At 52.0% G+C, this 19984-nt stretch overlaps 1 protein-coding gene across 1 annotated transcript in view; it reads left to right on the top strand.

Annotated features, from left to right (window-relative positions):
• Tenm2 (teneurin transmembrane protein 2) overlaps nucleotides 1–19984 on the top strand; it is a 705632-nt gene that overhangs the window by 552944 nt on the left and 132704 nt on the right. The window contains 1 exon segment of the mRNA XM_090321035.1: nucleotides 10767–11001. Within this exon segment, the coding sequence (XP_090177161.1) occupies nucleotides 10767–11001 (235 nt within the window).

The raw sequence follows: 19984 nt of genomic DNA, 5'->3' as shown, positions 1-19984 counted from the left end.
GGGGCTGGTGACCACAAATACCACATCTCGGTCCTTGAAACGCTGTCTGTTGTGAGTGGAGTGTGTTGTGGTAACTAAGAGAACAGAAGAGCCCAGTCCTGGGGTCGCATGTGTGTCCGTGCCCTGCCCTGGACAGAGACCCCACACTTGAAGGAGATACAGGGGTGGGGAGTTGGTGGGGGAAAGATCTTAACCCTTATCTTCCAAACCTACGCAGATAAGACTCCCAGATGGAAGAACCTGTTTCCAGTGGCCCTGGGTGACGGGCTCACCCTGAAGTGGAACCCAGGGAGACCCAGAGTATGCTGTTCCCGGGGATAAAATCAACCCAGCCAATGAGCCACTGATACATCTGCCCTGTTCTCAGGGCTGCGATCTCTGGTGGGCCTGGAATCCGATTCTTACCCACCAGCCGATCTCTCCTTATCCATCCAGGTCCCGATAGGGGTATTGCTAGGATATAGATTAAATAGGAAGTTGCCGCAAATCTCAAGCATTTTACGATTTATGGACTAAGGCTTCAGCTTTCCATCAAACCAACCATCTAGGAAAGGTCTTCTTTTTTTAATTCTGATTTCACAGTAATATTAAAAATTCCTGGCGTATCTTCATCTTATCCCATCAGGGCTGCCCTGGCAATAAGCCACAGTAAGCAGAGAGGAAGTATGTGATGAATTATGGACCACACATTGAGAAATATACCTATTATATTTGGATTGCATAGATTTTACCCACTCTGCACAGAAGACATGGCGTTTCTTCTCTTCCTTCTTTTATTTTTTTTTGAAAGGTCAACTTTTGTTTCAAAACATTTGAGAGTCTCAGATGGCTAGCAAACAGCGATTTTCCTTTACAGGAGCTCGCTGTGCAGATGGAGAAATGGTGTGGTTAGGGTGAAACCCTTTGCTCTAAAGGAGATGGCACGAGCACCTGCTCTTCTGCAGACTTTGGGGGCCCAGTGGTTCCTGCGGCATCTTTGCTGGGGTTTGGGGGGGACGGTGAGCAGGCAGGAGGGGCCTAGTGGGTGATTCTGCACAAAAGTAGTGGCTAATGTCGAGTCCCAGATGCAGGGCCACCAGGTGGGTTTACGTCACTGCCTTGGTGGCCCTGGGCAAATGCATCAATCTGATTATTTATGCCAATCCACAGAGAAGGCTTTCTTGGGTGTGCAATGAATGATCTCACAAGCTAGTCTGAGGCTGTGTTGCTCCGTGAATCTATGAAGTCACACTTCTGGCTCATTTTTTTTAAAAAGAAGCCAAGGAATGGGCCACAGAATGGGTTGTCGGAAAGGTTGCAGGCTAGACTGGACAGATCTTAAGTCATTTTCCCAGTGATCCCATTTTAGACCCTTAGAATCCTCCTGCCGGGCAGCGAGTTCTCATTCAAGGCCAGCCAGAGACGGTGGAGAAGATGAACGAGACTTTTCTGCACAGCTCAGGGGTGTGATTTCACATACACGAAGAGGGCTGCTTCTTAGCACTGCCTCTACCTTCTGTCCTCTTTACAGACCAGTTCTGAGGAGGGCAGGCGTTGTTCGTGCCAGAAAATACAGCCCACACCATTTACAGATGTCTGCACAAAGCAGAGCTGTATTAACGGTTATTGCTGAGAGCAGGCGCTCGTCCGGGCCTCTGACTGCACTCTAGGGAAATTGCAGTTTCTATTTTCTTCGGGAGAAGAGCAGAGGCGTGAAAAGATGGGCCTGGTTTGGCCTGTTTTGGATAGAAGGAACTCGTGGAGGGTCGCAGCGGTCACCCCGCCAAATACACATGCCTTCACAATGAGGTTATGTTGCCGTGTGAATGGATGAGCTTGGGGGCTAAGTTCAGGCCTGGCTACCGGCCACGCCCACGGCTCACTCGGCCTGTGCTGAGATCAGCTTCCCATGTGGAACGGAGACGCCATCGTCCAGGGGGGTGTGGGGTGCAAGCGTGCCCAGGCCCGGGGGAGTATCTTGTGACGCTGTCAGGTGTGGGTGCCTGAGCCTCACAGAGGGTGCAGACACACAAGGCTGGCAGCTGCCCCAGGCCCTGGCCAGAAGCAGACATGTACCAGGACCTGACTGTCGTCCCTAACTGCAGAAACAGGAGCAAAAAGCAGGGGGGCCACGCCAACCCCAGAGCCCCGATGGAAAGGAGCCAGGGGGGCTAGGAGGCTAGGACAAACTTCACGGATGTCACAGAAACATGTTGAGAGGGCTGGCTTACAAAATGACTGCTCGTGAGAGCTGGTAAACTACACATGACATGCTATATAATTATATATAAAGCTGTATATAACATATAATATTCTGTGAATGCTGCATATGTTAATAATATATCTTATATACTAGAAGATATTATATATTATATGTAAATAATGCAGTTATTTATATTTTCTTTTATAAGTATATTTAATATACTAATCTAACTATTATACAGGCAATCATATCTGTTATATAATATATTATTGATAAACATTAATATTGATATATAATGTATATCATACGGGTATTCTATATTTAATATTTTAGATAATGTATATTTTACAGATACTATGTAGACATATAACTATATATAAATATGTATCGTGTATATCACTAATTCCTTCAGAAGCAGCTGGCTCGTGTAGCTTTGGTCTGGAAGGTGGTGGGAAGGGCACAAGTGGGGTCTTGAGCCTGTCTTCCTGGCTCCTTATCACAGATTAGCAATGGTTTTGAACCCTGGGCACCTTGCCTTTCCCTCCGATCGCTGGTCACCACCAACTCCTTGTGCCCAGCACAAGCTCTTGAGGATTCTAAAGACAGCAGCGTGACATTTCTTATTCCACAATGGCCCCATCCTTGGCAAGGTCTTAGAGGAGAGCTCTGTTTGCTGGCTTCCCCCTGCTGGGTCTGTCCTGGGCTCCCTGGGTGGGCGGACTCCAGCCAGGCCCTGCAGACATGGGGGCCAGGGAGGAGGGCCGGAGGAGGGAGGAAGCAGGCTGGCTGGCAGTGGATCTTGCTGTAATTCTGTCTATGATTGTCTGGTTCCTCGGGGGATTTATTGGCTGTGGTTACAACCTGGAGCCTGCCAGGGGAGGTTTGGTTGGATCCTTGATGGATGGGGTTCTCTGTCCACCCACCCGCCACACCATCTCTTAACCAACAAAACATAAATGTGTCTAGTGTAGTCCAGAGAAGGAACTAGAAGCCCAGTCTGCATTGATCTTATGAACCTGCCATCGATTCACTCTGTCAGTGCCTCCACACTGATATACAGCACACACGGGTCCCCAAGAGACCTGAGCAGGATGCGATGAATTCGCACTGAGACAGTTCATGTGCTGCTTCCTCATCCAGGAAGACCTCCATCCATCCACTAAGGAAGCCCAAGAGGGATCAGAAAAATTATGTTCTTTGACGACCCAGGTAGTAAATACTTTAGGCCACGTGGCCGGTCTTCAGCTCATATTCTTCTGTGTTAATAAACCTTTCAAAATGTTCTCAGCCCCACCCAGGGCTGAACAGGGTCTGTGACATCCTAGTTTTCTCTTGAGTGTGTGTGTGTGTGTGTGTGTGTGTGTGTGTGTGTGTGTGTATGTGTCTGCGAGTGCCAGTTTGGGGACTTGAACTCAGGATCCGGGATGCTGTCTCTGAGCTTTATTTGCTCAAGGCTGTTACTCTACTACTGGCACCACAGCTCCTCTTCCGGCATGGAAGTGTCATGGACTTTTCTGCCCAGGCTGGCTTCAAACTGCGATCCTCCGATCTCAGCCTCCTCTGTAGCGAGGTTGACAGGTGTGAGCCACTGGCGTTTTGTTGTTGTGTTGTTGTGGTTGTTGTTATTTTTTCCTTTTTAACCAGTGAACCTAACAAGCTGAAGCTGGGTGGCCGCGTGGAACAATTACGCTTGCTCTTAATAGGTTTTCAGTCATCAATTAAATGTTGAATTATGCTCATTATGCCTTCTTTAAAAACGTAGCCAAATTTAGCATCCAATTGCAAATTCATACATCCACCCAGCATGGCTAAATAAAAACACCAAGCGCCTCCCGGCAGCGCTCAGGCTGTGCGGAGCTCACGCACGTCAGGGCCCCGTCGCTTATAAATAATGGGTGGCTTTGGCTGTGCGGGCGCCGAGCCGGAGGTGTGAGAGTCCAGCTTCGGGTTCCCCTCACCACCCGCCCCAGGGACCCAGTGCTCCTACAGCCCATTAACTACGGAAAGTTCTGGACAGAATCTGGTGAGGAACGAGTGCTCCAGAAGTGAATGATGATGAATTCTAATTCTCTGCACTGGTATGGTTCACGAGTAGGTGTGCAAATGAGTGTGACACGCCAACTGTGGCTCTGAACCAGCCATTATGAAACCAGCTCTAAAAATCCAGTTTACACTGGCACCAATTCCCTCCGAATGCCCCTGACCCCGGACTTCCCTCTCCCTGGCTGGGCACTCCGGTTTCTAGAAGATGAAGCGGATTTACCTCGTATTACATCAGATCCAAACAGGTTGAGTTGACAGCACCCTCTGACGTTCATCGGCTCCGTCCTAAACTAGGAGAGGGGGAAGGGGCACGGAAATGGAGCTTCTCCCTGGAAGAAGAAAGATTCTGTTTCATTTTGGTTTCCCTCCTGGAATTTTCTTTCGAGTTGGTTCCACACCAAGTCAGGCCTCCTTTGGGGGTGGAAATGTAGTGTGGGGGAGGAAGGGTGTGCAGGTATGAACCACTTTATCACCTGTAAAAACTGAGGCTCTGCAAAGAGCCCTCTGCACCCTGGCCCCAGAGGAAGTACTGCTGCTGAGCTAGCCACTGATGTAACACGGAGAAAGGACTGTCACCCGGGAGCACGGAGCCGTCTAGCTGAAGCAATCACCCCTGGAAGGCCTCTGGGGATTGAGAGCCGGTGACAGTGGCAGCCTCTGCCTGGTCCAGCCCGGCCTGACGCGGGCTCACCCCTGGCCCCCTTCCAGCAGGCTCTCCTGGTCTGGGACTCAGTCTCCATGCAGTGGGAAGGTCAGTCCAGCCCAGCCTGGGAAGCAGAAGTTTTCCAGCACTTTCCAGACACCCGTGTGTGGGTAGCAGGCGCTGGGGTGCGGGAGGTCCAGCACTGAGCCGGCACACACCCCCCCCCCCGTCCAGGCATCCAGGTAGGCAGAGGGTTCCAGAAGGGGTGGGAAGCAGAGGAGATGGTGGCTGGCGTCTTCCTTGGGTGTGGGCAGGAAGGTCAGGACACCCCAGGAATGAGGACCACGCAGACACAGTGTCCCCCAGAAGGGAAGAGGGGTAGAGCTCCCGGTCTGCCATAGCAAAGAAGAGCAGTGGTCCTAGGTAACCCTGGTGGAGGGAGCCAGCGTGGCCCACGGCGCCCCACCTGTCTCGCCAGCACACGGCTGCTGCTGGTGGAAACAAAGCCAGGATCGCAGAAGAAGAGGAGAGAGGGGAGTCGGGGGGAGAAGGATGAGGAGGAGAACACTCCAGGAGAATGGAGGACCAGGGTACTGTCCCTTAGCTCTTTCACTCAAGGCTCTACCATTTGAACCACAGCTCTGCGTATGGTGTGTGGACAGACGGCTGGGTTGAGAGGATCATCCGGTCTTGGTGATGGCGTCTGCACTGGCCAGGTGCCTGGGGGGGCTGCAGCTGTGAGGACGGAGGGCACTGGAGGTGAGGGGGCCAGCCTGGAGCCACCCTGCTGGTCTCCGGTGTGTCTGTCTGACCCCAGGAGGCTGGGTGGTCTTGACGCATGCAGAGGGCTGCCGAGGCCATCTGAGCCGTCTTGTGTAGCAGCCCCTGCCCCCAGCACCCCGGGTGGGGGGGGGGCAGGGCGCCCGCCTCAGGCTTGCCTAGAGCACGCAAGTGTTCCAGTGCGGAATTGAGGGCTCTGATTCGCCACGCGCTGTTGTCTAGAATTAAGCTGAAAAGACAGTTGATAAATACCACACTCAGCTGAAACACAAGTGGATCAAAACGTGATCGTTTCACACCCCAGGTAATAATTAGCACACCTGCAAAGCTGTGCTGCAATGCCGTCTTCCAGTGGGGAGCAAACAGAGACAGCTCATAGGATGCGTGTATACATGCATGTGTGTCTGCATGTCTGTGTGAGCGCGTGTGTGTATGCATGGACATGTGTGTCCATGCATGTGTCTGTATGTGTGTGTATGGAGGTTTGCATGTGTGCGCGTGTGTGCCTTATGTGACAGTGTGCATGTGTGTCTCTGTTGTGTGCCTGTGTACATGGATGGGCACTGTGTGTGCATGTGTGTCTGCGTGCACGTGTCTGCGTGTGTATGGGCATGCGTGTGTCTGTGAGTCTAGGTGTGTGGCTGGATGGAGAGGCAGCCTGGGAAGAGAAGTGGGCGTGGGGCCACGGAAGGTGTCTACGTGTGACCAGGAGTGCGTGGTAACCAGCAGATGGCCTCACCCTGGGGTCTGCAGGACACACTGTGTCCACGTGGTGAGTGGGTGGAAGGTGCTTCTGGCTATTCTCCGTGACCCTAACACGAACACAGGTCAGGTTCCCGTGGGGGCTGTGGGCCGCCATTGGCACATGACAGCCGTCCCCAACCAGACAGAGCCACACAGCTGGCTCCCAGCGCCCATCTGCAAGCCTCTGCTCTGTGGGCCCGCTCCTCGGCCGCTCTCTCTTCCTCCCGTCACACCGTGGATCCGCCAGAGGCCAGCCTTCCACAGAGACTTCTTTTTTTGATTTATATATCTTTGCTCATCTTTAAGTAGTTGCTCCAAGGAGCTGCCACCTAGCTGAGCCGATGACGAACTTGGTGCATGCTGAGTACTGATAGAGTACTTGAATGGCTTGGCATGCGCTGCGGGGAAATAGGGGGCAGCAGGCCCGGGAGACAGAGCTGTGGGTCCCCCAGGGGGCCACAGGGTACCACCCCTGTCCTCCGTGCCCTCCCGCTCAGCTCTGTGCTCCCCTGGCCCCTGAGAACCACACTGAAGGAACAACATGGCTATGGGGTCCCACAGATGAGGAAACGGACTCAGAGTACAAGAACACGTCCAGCCAATGGCCATGCCGAGACACAGAGCCAGCCACCGCCTGGCCGTGGGCCCTGGCCTCGGGTGCCAGGCGGAATCTGTGCCCCCAGCTCACCCCAGCACCAGCCAGGGGCCGTAGGCAGAACAGTGCGTGGATCACTCCTCCTCACCGGCCGGCGAGTGGACCTGCCCAGCGCCCGAGCGCCGACATGCCAGCTCCGGCAATGAGCCATGTATGAGCACGGAGGACAGGCCTCTGCTTCTGGACTTGTCCTTCACACGCTCCATCCCCATTTTTCATCGCCAGGGTGGGGGAATGGCATCCACACTAAAGCCAGCTGAGGCTGCCTCCGTGCATGGCTCCCTGACCAGCCCTCCCGCCTCCCCGGCACCCACGGCCTCCTGCGGGGCTGTTACAGAAGCAGTAGTCGGCTGTGACATCACAGTCTACACTGAGCACCCAGGTGGTCTGGTTTAAAGGGGGGCAAGCAGGCTGGGTCCCCCTGGGAAGAGAGGAGACTCCAGGACTGAAGGAAAATGGGAAAAGGCCACGTGCCCTCGCCGCTGCCTTGCTTGGAAGGGAACCCGGACTCTCACTGGAAGTTCTGCAAGCTCTGACTCTGAGGTTTCAGCCTCAGGTTGGGGCCTGTCCATCTTGTCTTCCCACCGGCACCACGTCTAGCTTTATCTGTGCAAATCTGCAGAGAAGGCGTGAGCCATCCTTAGCATGACAGAGAAAACACAGCCCACGGCTGCAGAGCTGGCCAGGCGCAGGCAGCGTGACCAGCGTCACAGTGGGTCCATCCTCTCTCCAGAGCCTCCCCGGACACCTGCGCAGAGGGTGACCGCTGCGTCCTGAACTCAGCACATGAGCAAAGCGGAGAGGACCAGACACCGTGGCGGATTCCGTCCTGCATTCCTGAGGCCTGGCTCTCACTTCTGAACCCCTCACTGACCGCACCCCCACCTGGGAGGAAGCCAGAGGGAGCAGAAAAGGAAGCCAGTCTTTCACTTGCTCCTTCGTGGGTACTTTTGTCTGGGAAGCTCTGAGGCTTCTTTCTGGGGAAATTTGAGAGGGAGGGAGAGAGAGAGAGATCAAGAGAGAACTTGGACTCTTCTCCAGCTGGCTGGGAATGCTTGACTCAGCCAAGTCTCTGCTTCCACCCCGGGGCACCCGTGGCGTGGGGAGTCCACCCACACCCAGCTCAGCTGGCCAGCACACGACCACACAGGTTCAGGAAGACTACCTGGGGAAGGGGAGGCGGGGGAGAGGACAGGAAGCTGGGGACTCTGCCAACTCAATTAGTAACGTGGATCCTTCCCGGAGGCGGGGGCCAGGGAGTGTGTGGTCCAAACTGGGAGGTAGAAAGTTCTGGAAAGCGGAGGCGAGTGGGAAGGTGGGGTTTGGGGTGCTGGGGAGGGTGGATCTATCTCTTCCTCAGGCAAGTCTCCTCTGACTTCTTACCTGACTCCTGTTGAGTGGTGGTTCTGCTTAGGCAGGAGTTGAGAGGGAGACGGAGGCAGGGGGAGGCGAGACCACTGCATTCCACCACACCCCTCTCCACGAATGGCAGACAGTGCTAATCCACTGCCAGGCAGCCCACAGTGCCCTCATCCGTCCCCACTCCAGCGATGAACGGTAAAGGGTCACGACGGGGGCAGGACGGAGAGCGGGAATCACGGACACCACGTGAAACCCTCGCAATGGCGCCGGGCCGTTTCTCACTGGGCTTGACTTCTGCATGTTAAAAAATAATAATAAATAATAATAATACAACGCCAGTTGTCATCTCAACCCAGAGATCCAAACTTCCAGAGACTGGCTTCCTCGGCTTCTCTCTCTTCCCGGGTGTGTGGGTCGCCGTGGCTCCATGTTGTCTTTCTGCTGGAATACTTCTGCAGGCCTCGTCACGGGGCGCCTAGAGCCCAGATTACAGCTTCCGCCACATAAGGAGACAAGTAGTTGAAATTTGTGTCAAATTGCTTGTTTAAATGACTTGAGCCAGCTTCTTAAAGCCAGGACGGCGGGGGGCTGAGGATTTTCGAAGTTGGCAGGGGCCCGAAATGACAAGGCCCAGCAGTCACCTGGTGAGCAGCCAGCCCTGACGGGAGGCTTCAGAAAGAAAGCAAAAAGAACGAAAATCCAGCCTTCTCAGAGGACACAAATTAAAAGTCCTGTTTCAGCGTCCATTAAAATGAAATTATAGGCTTCCCTCGCCCACTGGACTGCTCTGGGTTTTTCCTCCTGCTTTAAACACTGGAAGGCATAGATGGAGAATTCTTGTGCAGAGTTTTCCTGCGTGGCGAGGCGTGTTGGAAGCATGGTGCCGACAGGGCTTTCGTGTGTTCCGTTGTTTTTCTCTTACTTCAAGGAATGGAGGATTGTAGTATTTAAAGGCCAGGATGTGTGGTATAGGGAAAAGGAGAGAATGAGGGAAGGGGTGACACCAGCCAACATGCATCGAACTCACAAGCTGATATATCCAATTGAAGCCCCTTTGTACAACTAGTTAGGGATAATAGCAATAAAAATGAATTAAAAAAAAAAACTACAGCCAGGTGCCAGGAGCTCACACCTATAATCCTGGCTACTCAGGAGGCTGAGCGCTAAGAATCAAGGTTCAAAGCCAGCCCGGACACTAAAGACAGTGAGACTCAACTCCAAATAATCACCAGAAAACTGGAAGTGGTACTGTGGCCCAAGGGTGGTAGCCTTGAGCTGAGGAGCTCAGGGACAGTGGCCAGGCCCAGAGTTCAAGCCCCTCAACCGACAATAATAATAGTAATAATAATAATAATATACTCAGGAACATATAGGAGACAATGTGATATGTGTATATATAATATGTAAGTACGTATGTAAATATATCACTCAGAGACCCAATCAAAGCCGTCAGCATATTTATCACCTGAGTAATTCATGACTTTTTTTTTTTGAGATTTGGGGTTTTGAACACAGGACTTTGTGCTGGCTAGGCAGATACTCTACCACTTGACTTAACCAGCTGGGATTCTAGACGGGCACCGTGGCTACCTGCCTCACGTGTCATTCCATTATGGTAAAATACTGGGAACTGCCCATCCCTGCTCGTTTGAAATGCACACACCAGCACTGCCAACACTCATCCCTGCGTGGCAAAGCACCAGCTCCCCCGGGACCCCGGGCTGGAGGCCACCTCGGCCCCCCTCCCCCACCATCTCCATACCCCGCCTGCCACCGCTCCGCTTTCTCCTCCCGGGGACGCTCTCCCAGGTGTGTCAGGTGTGGGTGCAGCCTGTGTGTCTCGTGGGGCCGTGGGAGAGGAGCTTGTCACAAGGACGGTCCATCCCTCACTCCACCCCCAGCCTCTGGAACCGCTCTCCACCTTCCTCGTTATTCTGCCAGTGCATACGGATGAGTGCAAACTACAGCCATGTCTGCTGGTCCCTCACCCGGCAAAGCCTTCTCACATGCCTATCGCTTGTGGCTTTTGTTGGTGGTTCACATAGGCTAAGACTTAGACTCAGGGCCTGGCCCTGGCCCTGAGCATTTCACTTAAGGCCAGGCCTCTCCCGCTTTGAGCCATGGTAACACTTGTGGTTTTCTGATGGTTAACTGGAGATGAGAGTCTCCTGGAGACTCGAGGGTCCCGGCTGGTTTTGAACCTTGATCCTCCGCTCTCAGCCTCCTGAGTGACGAGGATGGCAGGCGTGAGCCACCGCGCCCAGGCTGTCGGTGGAGCCCTCCACGTCCTCCGGCACGTTTGCAGACGGAACGTGGGGTGGATGCTAACGACTGACTCGCTCTCCCTCTTCTTCCAGGCCCTCCCAACCACCACAGCCAGGCCACGCTGAGGCCCCCGCTGCCGCCTCCACACAACCACACGCTGTCTCACCACCACTCCTCCGCCAACTCCCTCAACAGGAACTCGCTGACCAGCCGTCGGAGCCAGATCCACGCCCCGGCGCCCGCGCCCAACGACCTGGCCACCACGCCCGAGTCCGTGCAGCTGCAGGACAGCTGGGTGCTGAACAGTAACGTGCCACTGGAGACACGGTGAGTCCCGTGCCCACGGACAGCCTCCCGCGGCCTGGCAAAGCCCGCCCTGGGCCCTGGGCAGCTCTGCATCCTCGGCTGAGAGAATGGTCCCGGCAGACATGGCCGCCACTCCGGGATGGATCCTGGTGGCTGAGGACCCGGGCGCTGGGTCCTCCCTAAAGTCAGACGTGACGTGCAGTCTTGTGTGTGCATTTGATGTCTGAAATGCCCTCCGTGCTGGAATCGGGGGCTGCGGTGAGGAGGGCGAGTCTGAACGCGCTCCCTGGCTCTGCCTGGGCTTCGCTTTGCTTTGCTTCTGTCCCTTCTGTCCCTTCTGTCCCTACCCACGTGGACCGGCCTTAACGACCTCAGAGCAAAGCGATCGGTCACGGCCAGCTTGCTGGGCTGTAACTGACAGTCAAGGCCGGGAGCAGCCACGGGGGGGGGGGGCAAACATCTGGGGCCTCTGTGGCTCAGGGCTCTGCTGACAAGTGTCCACTTGTCCAGAGAGCTGTGGAGACCATCCAGAGAAAGGGGCTCGTTCATGTGGACCCCCAAAACGTCCCACATGGTTTCTTTCCACGTTGGTGAGGCAGAGGCGACGTGCTATGGGGAGAGAAGTGGCTTTGTGGGCACTGGGCCGGGAGCAGTTTGGAGAGCTGGGGTTCTCCCCATGTGTCTTATCTACGGTGCTCTTAGTTGCCTAAAGGAATATTTGTCAGCGCTAACGTGACGTGGGCCCTGGCCTGGCCGGTGTGATCCAGTCAAACTCCAGCTCCATTCAATTCCTCACAGTGAGAGACTATGTCTCACCTTCTGTGAGGACTACGCATGGCGGGTCAATGAAAACCTTACCTCGCAATACGCGGAATAAATTTCAGCTCCTGATTAAAGGTACACACATATATCTACACAGATATATTTATGTGCAATGTAGAAGGTTGCACATATTGTATAGATATCAAATATATCTACCTATAATTTATTTATATACGTTGACAGTGATGAAATATCTCTATATTTATATAATAATAGATCATATATTTTTATGTGAATCAAAATATATTTATATGCTCTATATTAATATGGCATATGAGTATATACTAATATATTCTTAATTTATGTGCAAATTAAATAGGTGCTATATTATATATTACATATATGCTAACATATAGCACATATTGTATAGCAAATATATATTAATATATACAGCAGATATATATTAATATATAGCATGTTATATATTAATATTATATACTAATAATATGTTTATTATCTAGCATACATTTTATGTAGCACATAATACATATTTTATATATTATTATATATAACACATGTGAGACATGTGTATTTATGTGTATATGTATGAGAGAGAGAACATACTACCACCAAAACAAAGGAAGGGACAGGCCTTTTAAGCAAGAGAGTAAGATGAGTGGAAGATCTCATTGGATGGCTGACAGGCTCTGCCGAGGCTCTGAAAAGTTTCCTGTGCAGTTTGGCGCTGATATCCCTGGAGTGGATGTGGGAGTCTTCATCCAGGAAATTTACTAGTAGTGCGGTTTTGAGAATCGCCATGCAAGAACTTTGGGGAAAGGGTTTCACAGAGATGCCCTGCCCAGCTGTGGCCACAGTCCATTCCAAACCGGTTCTCACATTGATTTTGCCACCGAAGGATTAATTTTCTGACAGACTCTCTAACAGGCTTGATATTCAGAATATTAATACCAAGGCAACCTGTTGGCTTTTCTTCTCCTCCTTCTTTTTCTTCCTTCTCTTCTCCTCCTCCCTTTTCTTCTCCTCCTCTTTTATCTCTCCTCCTTCTCCCCCTCCTCTTTCTCCTCCTCCCTTCTCTTCCTCCTTCTCCCTTGTCTTCCTCCTTCTCCTCTCCCTCCTTCTCCTCTCCCTCCTCCTCTTCTCCCTTTTCCTCTCCCCCTCCTCTTTCTCCTCCTATTTTCAAGTAAAGTTTAAAGCTAAAAATCCATTCTTGGAGAATCAAATGCATTGAAACACTTTTGCAATCAATAGGCAGCTTGATTTCTCCATATTACAAAACATTATGCCTCTCCTAAATTCTTATCAGCCACAACATGGAAATTAATGAGACCTTTAGGTTAGCCTTTCAAGCCTGGCCTTAGTTTATGGCTTTACCTTGCCTTTCTGACACCCTGATCCTACCCGGCCACCAGCAGATTTCACATCACACTGCACTTTAATTTTGTAGTTTTCTTAGCCTCCCTGGAAATCTGGCAGCTTATTAATCTCAATAACAGGCTGCTCGATGGGCAAGCTCAGTCCGAGTCTGTCTTTCTTTCTTCCCTCCCTCCCTCCCTCCCTTCCTTCTTGCCTTTGTGCTTTCGTTTCCTGGCAGGTGGAAACAAGAGGGTTAGTGGTTGGACTGAGGGAATGAGGACAGGGGAAGGGTAGAGAAAGGCAGTTCAAGAGGGGGTCTCTCTCCCCTCCCTCCCCCGCCCATGACACACACTTCACTTCCTGACAATTGGCAGAAATACACAACCAGCTCTGAATCCCCCGGTTGACAATTGATGGCTTGTGGTGTTAAACACACACCAGCCCATTAATAAGGAAGTAAAGTGTTGCAGCACTTAAATCCTTCACAGAATCATCTCTTGCTCAGAACCAGCTGTCTAAGAATTAGCAAAGGGCCCCATTTCTGCCCTTAGTATTCACAGCATGCTTGGTATTTCGAAAGACAGCGATGGGGTGGTTTTCTGTTTGCCCAAATCTACCTCTGTCTGTTAAAGCTTTCAGCTGGGTCCAAGCAAGTACTCTCCCTTCTCTCATCAATGATTCTTCCTGGGAAGATGATGTTTATTAAATTACTCGCAACCCAGGCACAGTGGCTCCTGTCTGTAATCCTGGCTACTCAAAGGCTGAAATCAGAAGGCCAGGTTGGGCAAAAATGGAGGCCCAGTGTCAACAAAAAAGAAAAGAAAAGCAATTGTAAAGAAGCGGTGGGGGGGGTGTGAGGGAGGTGTGGCTCAGTGGTAGAGTGCCCTCCTAGCTTACACGAGGCCCTGAGTTCAAATCCCGTGACTATACAAAAATCAAAAGTGGCATGTTCGGGAAGTTGAAGGATTCGAATCGTTGGATTAGAGCTCCTCGGTGAGGGAAGGAGGGAGAAGGTTGCTCTGACGTTGTATGCGCTCAGATGCGAATTTCAGAGGGAAGACCTCAACATGGTGACTTTTTTTTGCCAATCCTGAGCCTTGTGCTCAGGGCCTGAGCACTGTCCTTGGGCTTTCTCAAGGCTAGCGCTCTACCACGTGAGCCACGGCACCATTTCCAGCTTTTTTTTCTATGTATGTGGTACCAAGGAATCGAACCCTGGTCTTTGTGCATGTGAGGCAAGCACTCCACCACTAGGCCAAACTCCCAACTCAACATGCTGACTTTTAAAGGGGACTTGACCCACGCCTCCAGCCCAGGCTTTTGCTGGTTATTTTGAAGATGAAGTCTCAAGCATTTTTCTGCTAGGGTTGCCCTCAAATCTTGATCCTTCAGATCTCAGCCTCCTGAGTACCTAAAATCACAGTGCCTGAGCCATTTGGGGCCCAGCTAGTGACTTCTTCATTCACAGAGACGTTTCAGGCCTGTTTGGGCATGCATGGGGCCTGGGGAGACCTGACCAGCTGAGGAGAGGGGCAGGATGGATTCGCAAGGTCCCCCCTGGTCAGAGGCAATGCTGTGGCAGGCATTCTCTGGGTGCCCTGGCAAGCATGTGGCTTGCGGGGTCCTGCAGCAGTCCACTGAAAATGAAGGCTATCTTTTCCAGATGCTTTGCCACTAAGGAGGGGTGCCAGTCCCGCAAACGTCTCTGCTTTCTCACTGAACCCTGTGTCGGGGTGGGGGGGGGTCGTCTCTAGAGGTGGGTGGAGCCGCCATATCCGTAATCACAGCACTGAGACAGGCAAATCTCAGGTTGAAGCCTAGAGTCAGAGGAGGCAGTCGCTGAGGCGGTCTCAGAAACAGACACAACGACAACAAGGCAAGCACAGATTCACCCATTTTTGTGCCAGTCGTTGAACGAGGCGCTTTGTGTGCTGGGTGCCTTCCCCTGACAGCACACGCAGGAAACGGGTCTTGCAGGGATGCAGGGTCAGGAGGTGGACGAGCTCCAGGGAGAGCCTCCCTCCTTTACAGTCATTCCCATCCGGCCCCCAGCTATTTTCTCACAGCTTAGAAATCTAATAGAAACAGAAGCTCTTTCTAAGTTTTGCCTTAGAACCCCCTTGATGGGGGGGAGGGGAGTTCCTCTGTAAGGGTCACATGACCATGATTGGCCCAACCAGAGAGAGTCCTGGAGAGCAGACTCCACTGATGGGACAGTCTTTGGCCCATACCTTCACAGGACCTGACCGTGGAGAGAGGAGAGCCCAGTGGCCCCCAAGCCACCAGAGAGCCTGCTAATAGGTGACCCTAGCTGGAGGCCACCAGGTGAAAGCCACCCACCCACCCAGCCAGGTCCCAGTTCTGTCACAGCCCAGCTCCCTTCTCTATCTCCTGGTTACACTGCTTCTCTTCTTGGGCAGACACAGCCCTGGCTAGGGAGGAAGGTGGGGATTCTCACTCGACGGTGGGTTTATCTCACTTGCCTGGGCCCAGGAGGGGGCCTGGCTTGACCCAATGGGAAGGAGAAAGAATCCAGTCCACTTGCTAACTCCCTCCCACCCCCTTCTGATTTGTGACGTGCTTTGGCTCAAGTCCAAAGCTTTCACAATTTGACCTTTGAGTTCAGTCTGGTCACTGAATGCGTCTTAACTTTCATTAGTCTCCTGGTATCTCTTTGAAGCGATCATTTTCCTCCTTACAAAAGTGCTTGGATCCCACATTTTCTAATTAAGACACTCTCATTTATTGTCTTACTAACCAGTGCTCTTTACGAGGGCTCATAATGAGAAAGTTAACTCTGAGCATCCACGTCTCTTCAAAGTGGCTGGGGAAGCAGTTTTTGCATGGTAAAGTTGAATTTCTTGGAAGATTTGGGGATTCTGCTTTTTCTAAAAAAAAAAAGAAAGAAAGAAAGAAAAAGGTAATAATAATAAAATAAAACCATGAGTGTTGGATGGGATGCTCTGAAGGGAACTCAACTCCATAAAGACCCACCATATGAGCCACACCAAAACAGACCAAGGTGTAATGAAGTAACAGTTTGCTTCTTAAGATTCCACATGGCGTTTAATCTGTTAATACCCTGCTCTTGTTTGGTGGTAGGCTCGTGGTGCTGTACACATGTTTATCCCACAAGGACTCCAGCAGAGGGGGTCACAGGAGGCAGCAAGTGAGCTAGGAAGCTCACACCTGCTGCGTGCGTGCACACGTGTATGTGCGTGTGCGTGCAGGAGTGTGTCTCTCCGGTCCACTCGGTTGCTTCATCGCTGGCTTCATCTTTGGTACTATCGTAGAAGTTGCTCCTGTATCCTGCCTGTAAAGGCGCCTGCAAAATTCAAAATGGCGCCTGGAAATTCAACATGGCACCTGCCGGGGGTTGGAGAGAAACGGGGAGGTGGAAGATTTTCACATAGGCAAAAGTCTAAGGGCCATTTTGGACCGTGAGGAGAGAACTGGGGATGGGCCCAGCGGGTCTAGAGAACTGGGACTAGAGAAAGAGAGGTGAGGGGCTGCCGTGGCGGGGAGGGCTGCCCCCCTCCTGATCTCTGTCAGAAGACAGCCTGGGGAGAGGAGCGCACGTCCGTATGACGGGGGTTGAGCCTGATGATTAAAGACAGGGGCACACGGAGCTAGGGTTATCCATCAAACCCCAGATGCAGTCCCCTCGGCTACCTGAGGTCCTCCACAGACGAGGCAAGGCCCTGCAAGCCCTAGGACTGGCCACGGTCTCTGCTCTGAATGCCAAAGGGAGCTGGAAAACGTCCCCTGATTCCAGGAAGCCCCTGGCTCTGAGCAGCCCCTGGCTCCAACCTCCTCAGCCCCCTCAATGTTCTACGCTGTGGGCTTGGATCCCCAAGCCAAGCTCAAGGCCCTTTGACTCCACTTCCCACCACAAAACAGAACTCAAAGAATGAAGCCGAGAGAGCCACACCACTGTGGCTATTCAACCCTTTCAGCCACTCTTTAGGTAAAAATATTCCGTGACTAAAAGGATCGGAAACGGAAATGAGTGCCCTGGCTTCTCCATTTTCTAGCAAACAGCATCCGAAAGTTGTATTCTTTTCAGATCCCCAACAATGTTTATGGATGTCCAGACATATATTTTCGATGCAAATAGAATCTGATGTGTACCACTTGGCAACTTCCTTTCTAACTTAATGAGATATTGAGGAAGTCCCCTCAGGTAATTTCATGTGGCCTTGCCTTATTCTTGTTTTTAAGTTGGTGTAGTATTCCATAATTCCGTAATGTGTTTATCCAATGTCATCTTCTTGATGGACATTAGATTGCATTCCATTTTTTGCTTTCCCAAACAAAACTGCAAGGTGGAGCCTTGTAGGCCTGTCCTGCTTAAAGGATTCTGTTGCAGAGTTAAATTCCTGGAAGGGGAAACACTGTGTCCACCGGAGATGGCCTGGTGTGCATTTTGAAATTTGATGGATCGAGCCCAGTGGCGACTGTCCTTCCAGACTCCCCCCCCCCCTTCCTGCCTCCCTGTTCTGTGGCCTCCATTTCTTGGAAGTGTTTGAACTTTAGAGGCTGGTGTGTGAGATGATTTGTTTTACCTTCTTTGAAAGAACTGGGATTTGAACTTGGGGCTTTGCACTTGCTGGTTCCATTGGAACCATGCAAACTCAGGGTCAAGTGAACTCAAGGTCACAACTCTGTTTTATCATATACTCTCTATTGTATGCATACATATATGTGTGCATATATGTTTTTGTACACACACACATACACATATATGTCAAGACTTCTACCAATTAACTTGGGAAATAAGTCAACAAGTGAACAAGTGCAGAAGAAAAAAATTTTTTTGTTGTTTGAAGATTCCTCATGTACATACCAGAGACTCCGAGACGGATCCGCTCAGAGACCCAGGGCTTCATAGGGCCGCATATTATTTTTTTTAAGAAAACAACTTTGTCATAAAAAAAAGTTATGTGATAGCACAGTGTGATGCTATTTAAATATCAAGAGTCCGAGCTTCTGTTTGGAAACCACAAGGAAATAAATTGAGTTGCTAATTATTCCAGCTGTGAGTGTTTGTGGTAGGGTTGCAAATTTTGAAGAGGGTGGATGGGAAGATTTTCCCACAGGCCTCTGTGAACCCAGGGAGGGGTGGAAAAACTCCACAACCTGGTTCTGCCCAGCCCAAGGCTTCGCAAGCCATGTGGCCAACAGGACTCCTAATTATACTAATTGGGTGACTTGGTTTCTCATCTTGCAAATGTGAGCTAGAGTAGGTTTTGTTTGGTTTTGAAAAAGAAAAATTAAGTTTTATGTACAAAGCAAACCATTCAGTTCTCAGCCCAAGTGTCAGTTCCAAGGTGGGAAAAAGGAAAACAGGCAGTGCAGTGGTAAACTCCCGCTCCCTTCTCTTAAATCATTTGGCAGGCTGTGCATTCCAGGGGCGCTACTTAGACCTCGTGCACTCAGCACAACTTGTGAGGAGCTGAGAGCGATGGCCCTGCTCCCCAGTGATTAACGTCTGCACTCACTGCCCAGTTCCACCAGGCCTGTTGCCTGTGGGCAATGTCACCCCTACCTACCAACCAGCCCCAGGCCTGTGGGTGCTACGTCTGTCCAGCTCCAAGAGACCAAGAGCCCTCCCAGCCCCGCTGCTCCCAGCCCAGCTCCAGCCGCCTCCTCTCCTCACTCCGGGCGGATCCATTTGTCAAGATAACTAAAGGAATCAGAGTGGGCGGCTCCCTTGTAGGTGAGCAGGAGGGAGATCTCATCCACGCTCTCCAGAGGGCTGTCATCAGGCTGCGTGCCAGGAATCCCAGAACCTGGGAAGTGGGAGGTGGAGGCAGAAGGATTAAGGGCCCAAGGCCAGCCAACACTGCAGGGGTTGTAGTGCTTTCTTTCCCTCGTTGTCTGGTGCTCTACCACCTGGGCCATGCCCCCACCCCGCGATTTCTTCAGCACGTACATAGTTACAGCGGCCCGTGCCAGCGCAAATGCAGAACACCCGAGACATTGGCTCTGCAGGCTCAGCTGCACTGGCACCACCAGACCGTGTCCTCTCTCCTCCCTCGCCTTCTTCTCCCACCTCACCGCCACAGCTGACAGCGTCTCTGGCTCCACTTTCTCCCTCCCCCGTGTCTGCCTCTAACCCTCCAGAGCTCACCACAGCGTCTCCCGTGGCCCAGCCACGCTTCTCACCCCGAGGCCACCGTGTATCCGCAAGCACAGCGGTTATTTGACCTCTCTGCAGATAGACACTTTGTGATCAGCTCCTGGAACCCACTCACACCCCCTGCCCATGCCACCGCAGCCTTTACGGGCGGCCGCTCTCGCAAGGCAGCTCCTTTAGAGACGACAAACCCCGAGCCTCACAGAGCCTGGATGGACTGGTGGCATGTGACAGAACCCCAGCTCCCTGACACACACCCCTCGCCCTCATGGGGCCTCCGGCCCCCATTCCTGTTGGTTTCTGATTTCATCCTTTCTCTCAATTTTCTTCTTTTTAATCAAATGCAACCAGTGCCTGTATGAGAGTAAAAATACCTCCACCACTGCACTGGAGAAGTTCGTTTTCTCCGTAGAACAAAAAGCAACACCTGCCACGAGCCAGCCCTGCTCTCCTGTGTGCCCCAGATCCACCTGTGAGACTTTCCTAGTCCTCTTGCCTCGCCTCTTAGAAGTGGGGTGCACTCAGCCAGGAGCTTCCCTGGCTGGACAGAGAGAGAAAGGGCGCCGGGGAAGGGAGGCCAGCCCTGACCTCCGGGCGCCGGCAGCACCATTCATTGTGGAGTAAGTGCATTTCTTCGGGTTCTCAGCCCTGAGGTTCCCCTGGAGAATACCAAACTCCCAGAAAATGAGGCAGTCTCCCCTGGGAATCCCACAGGCTGGCTGGGAGGCC

The sequence above is a fragment of the Megascapheus bottae genome, chromosome 29 (genome assembly GCF_031878675.1).
Source record: "Megascapheus bottae isolate mThoBot1 chromosome 29, mThoBot2.hap1, whole genome shotgun sequence".
Taxonomy (NCBI): Eukaryota; Metazoa; Chordata; class Mammalia; order Rodentia; family Geomyidae; genus Megascapheus; species Megascapheus bottae.
Note: the sequence above shows the minus strand (reverse complement) of the source record. Positions and strands in the feature narration are given on the sequence as shown.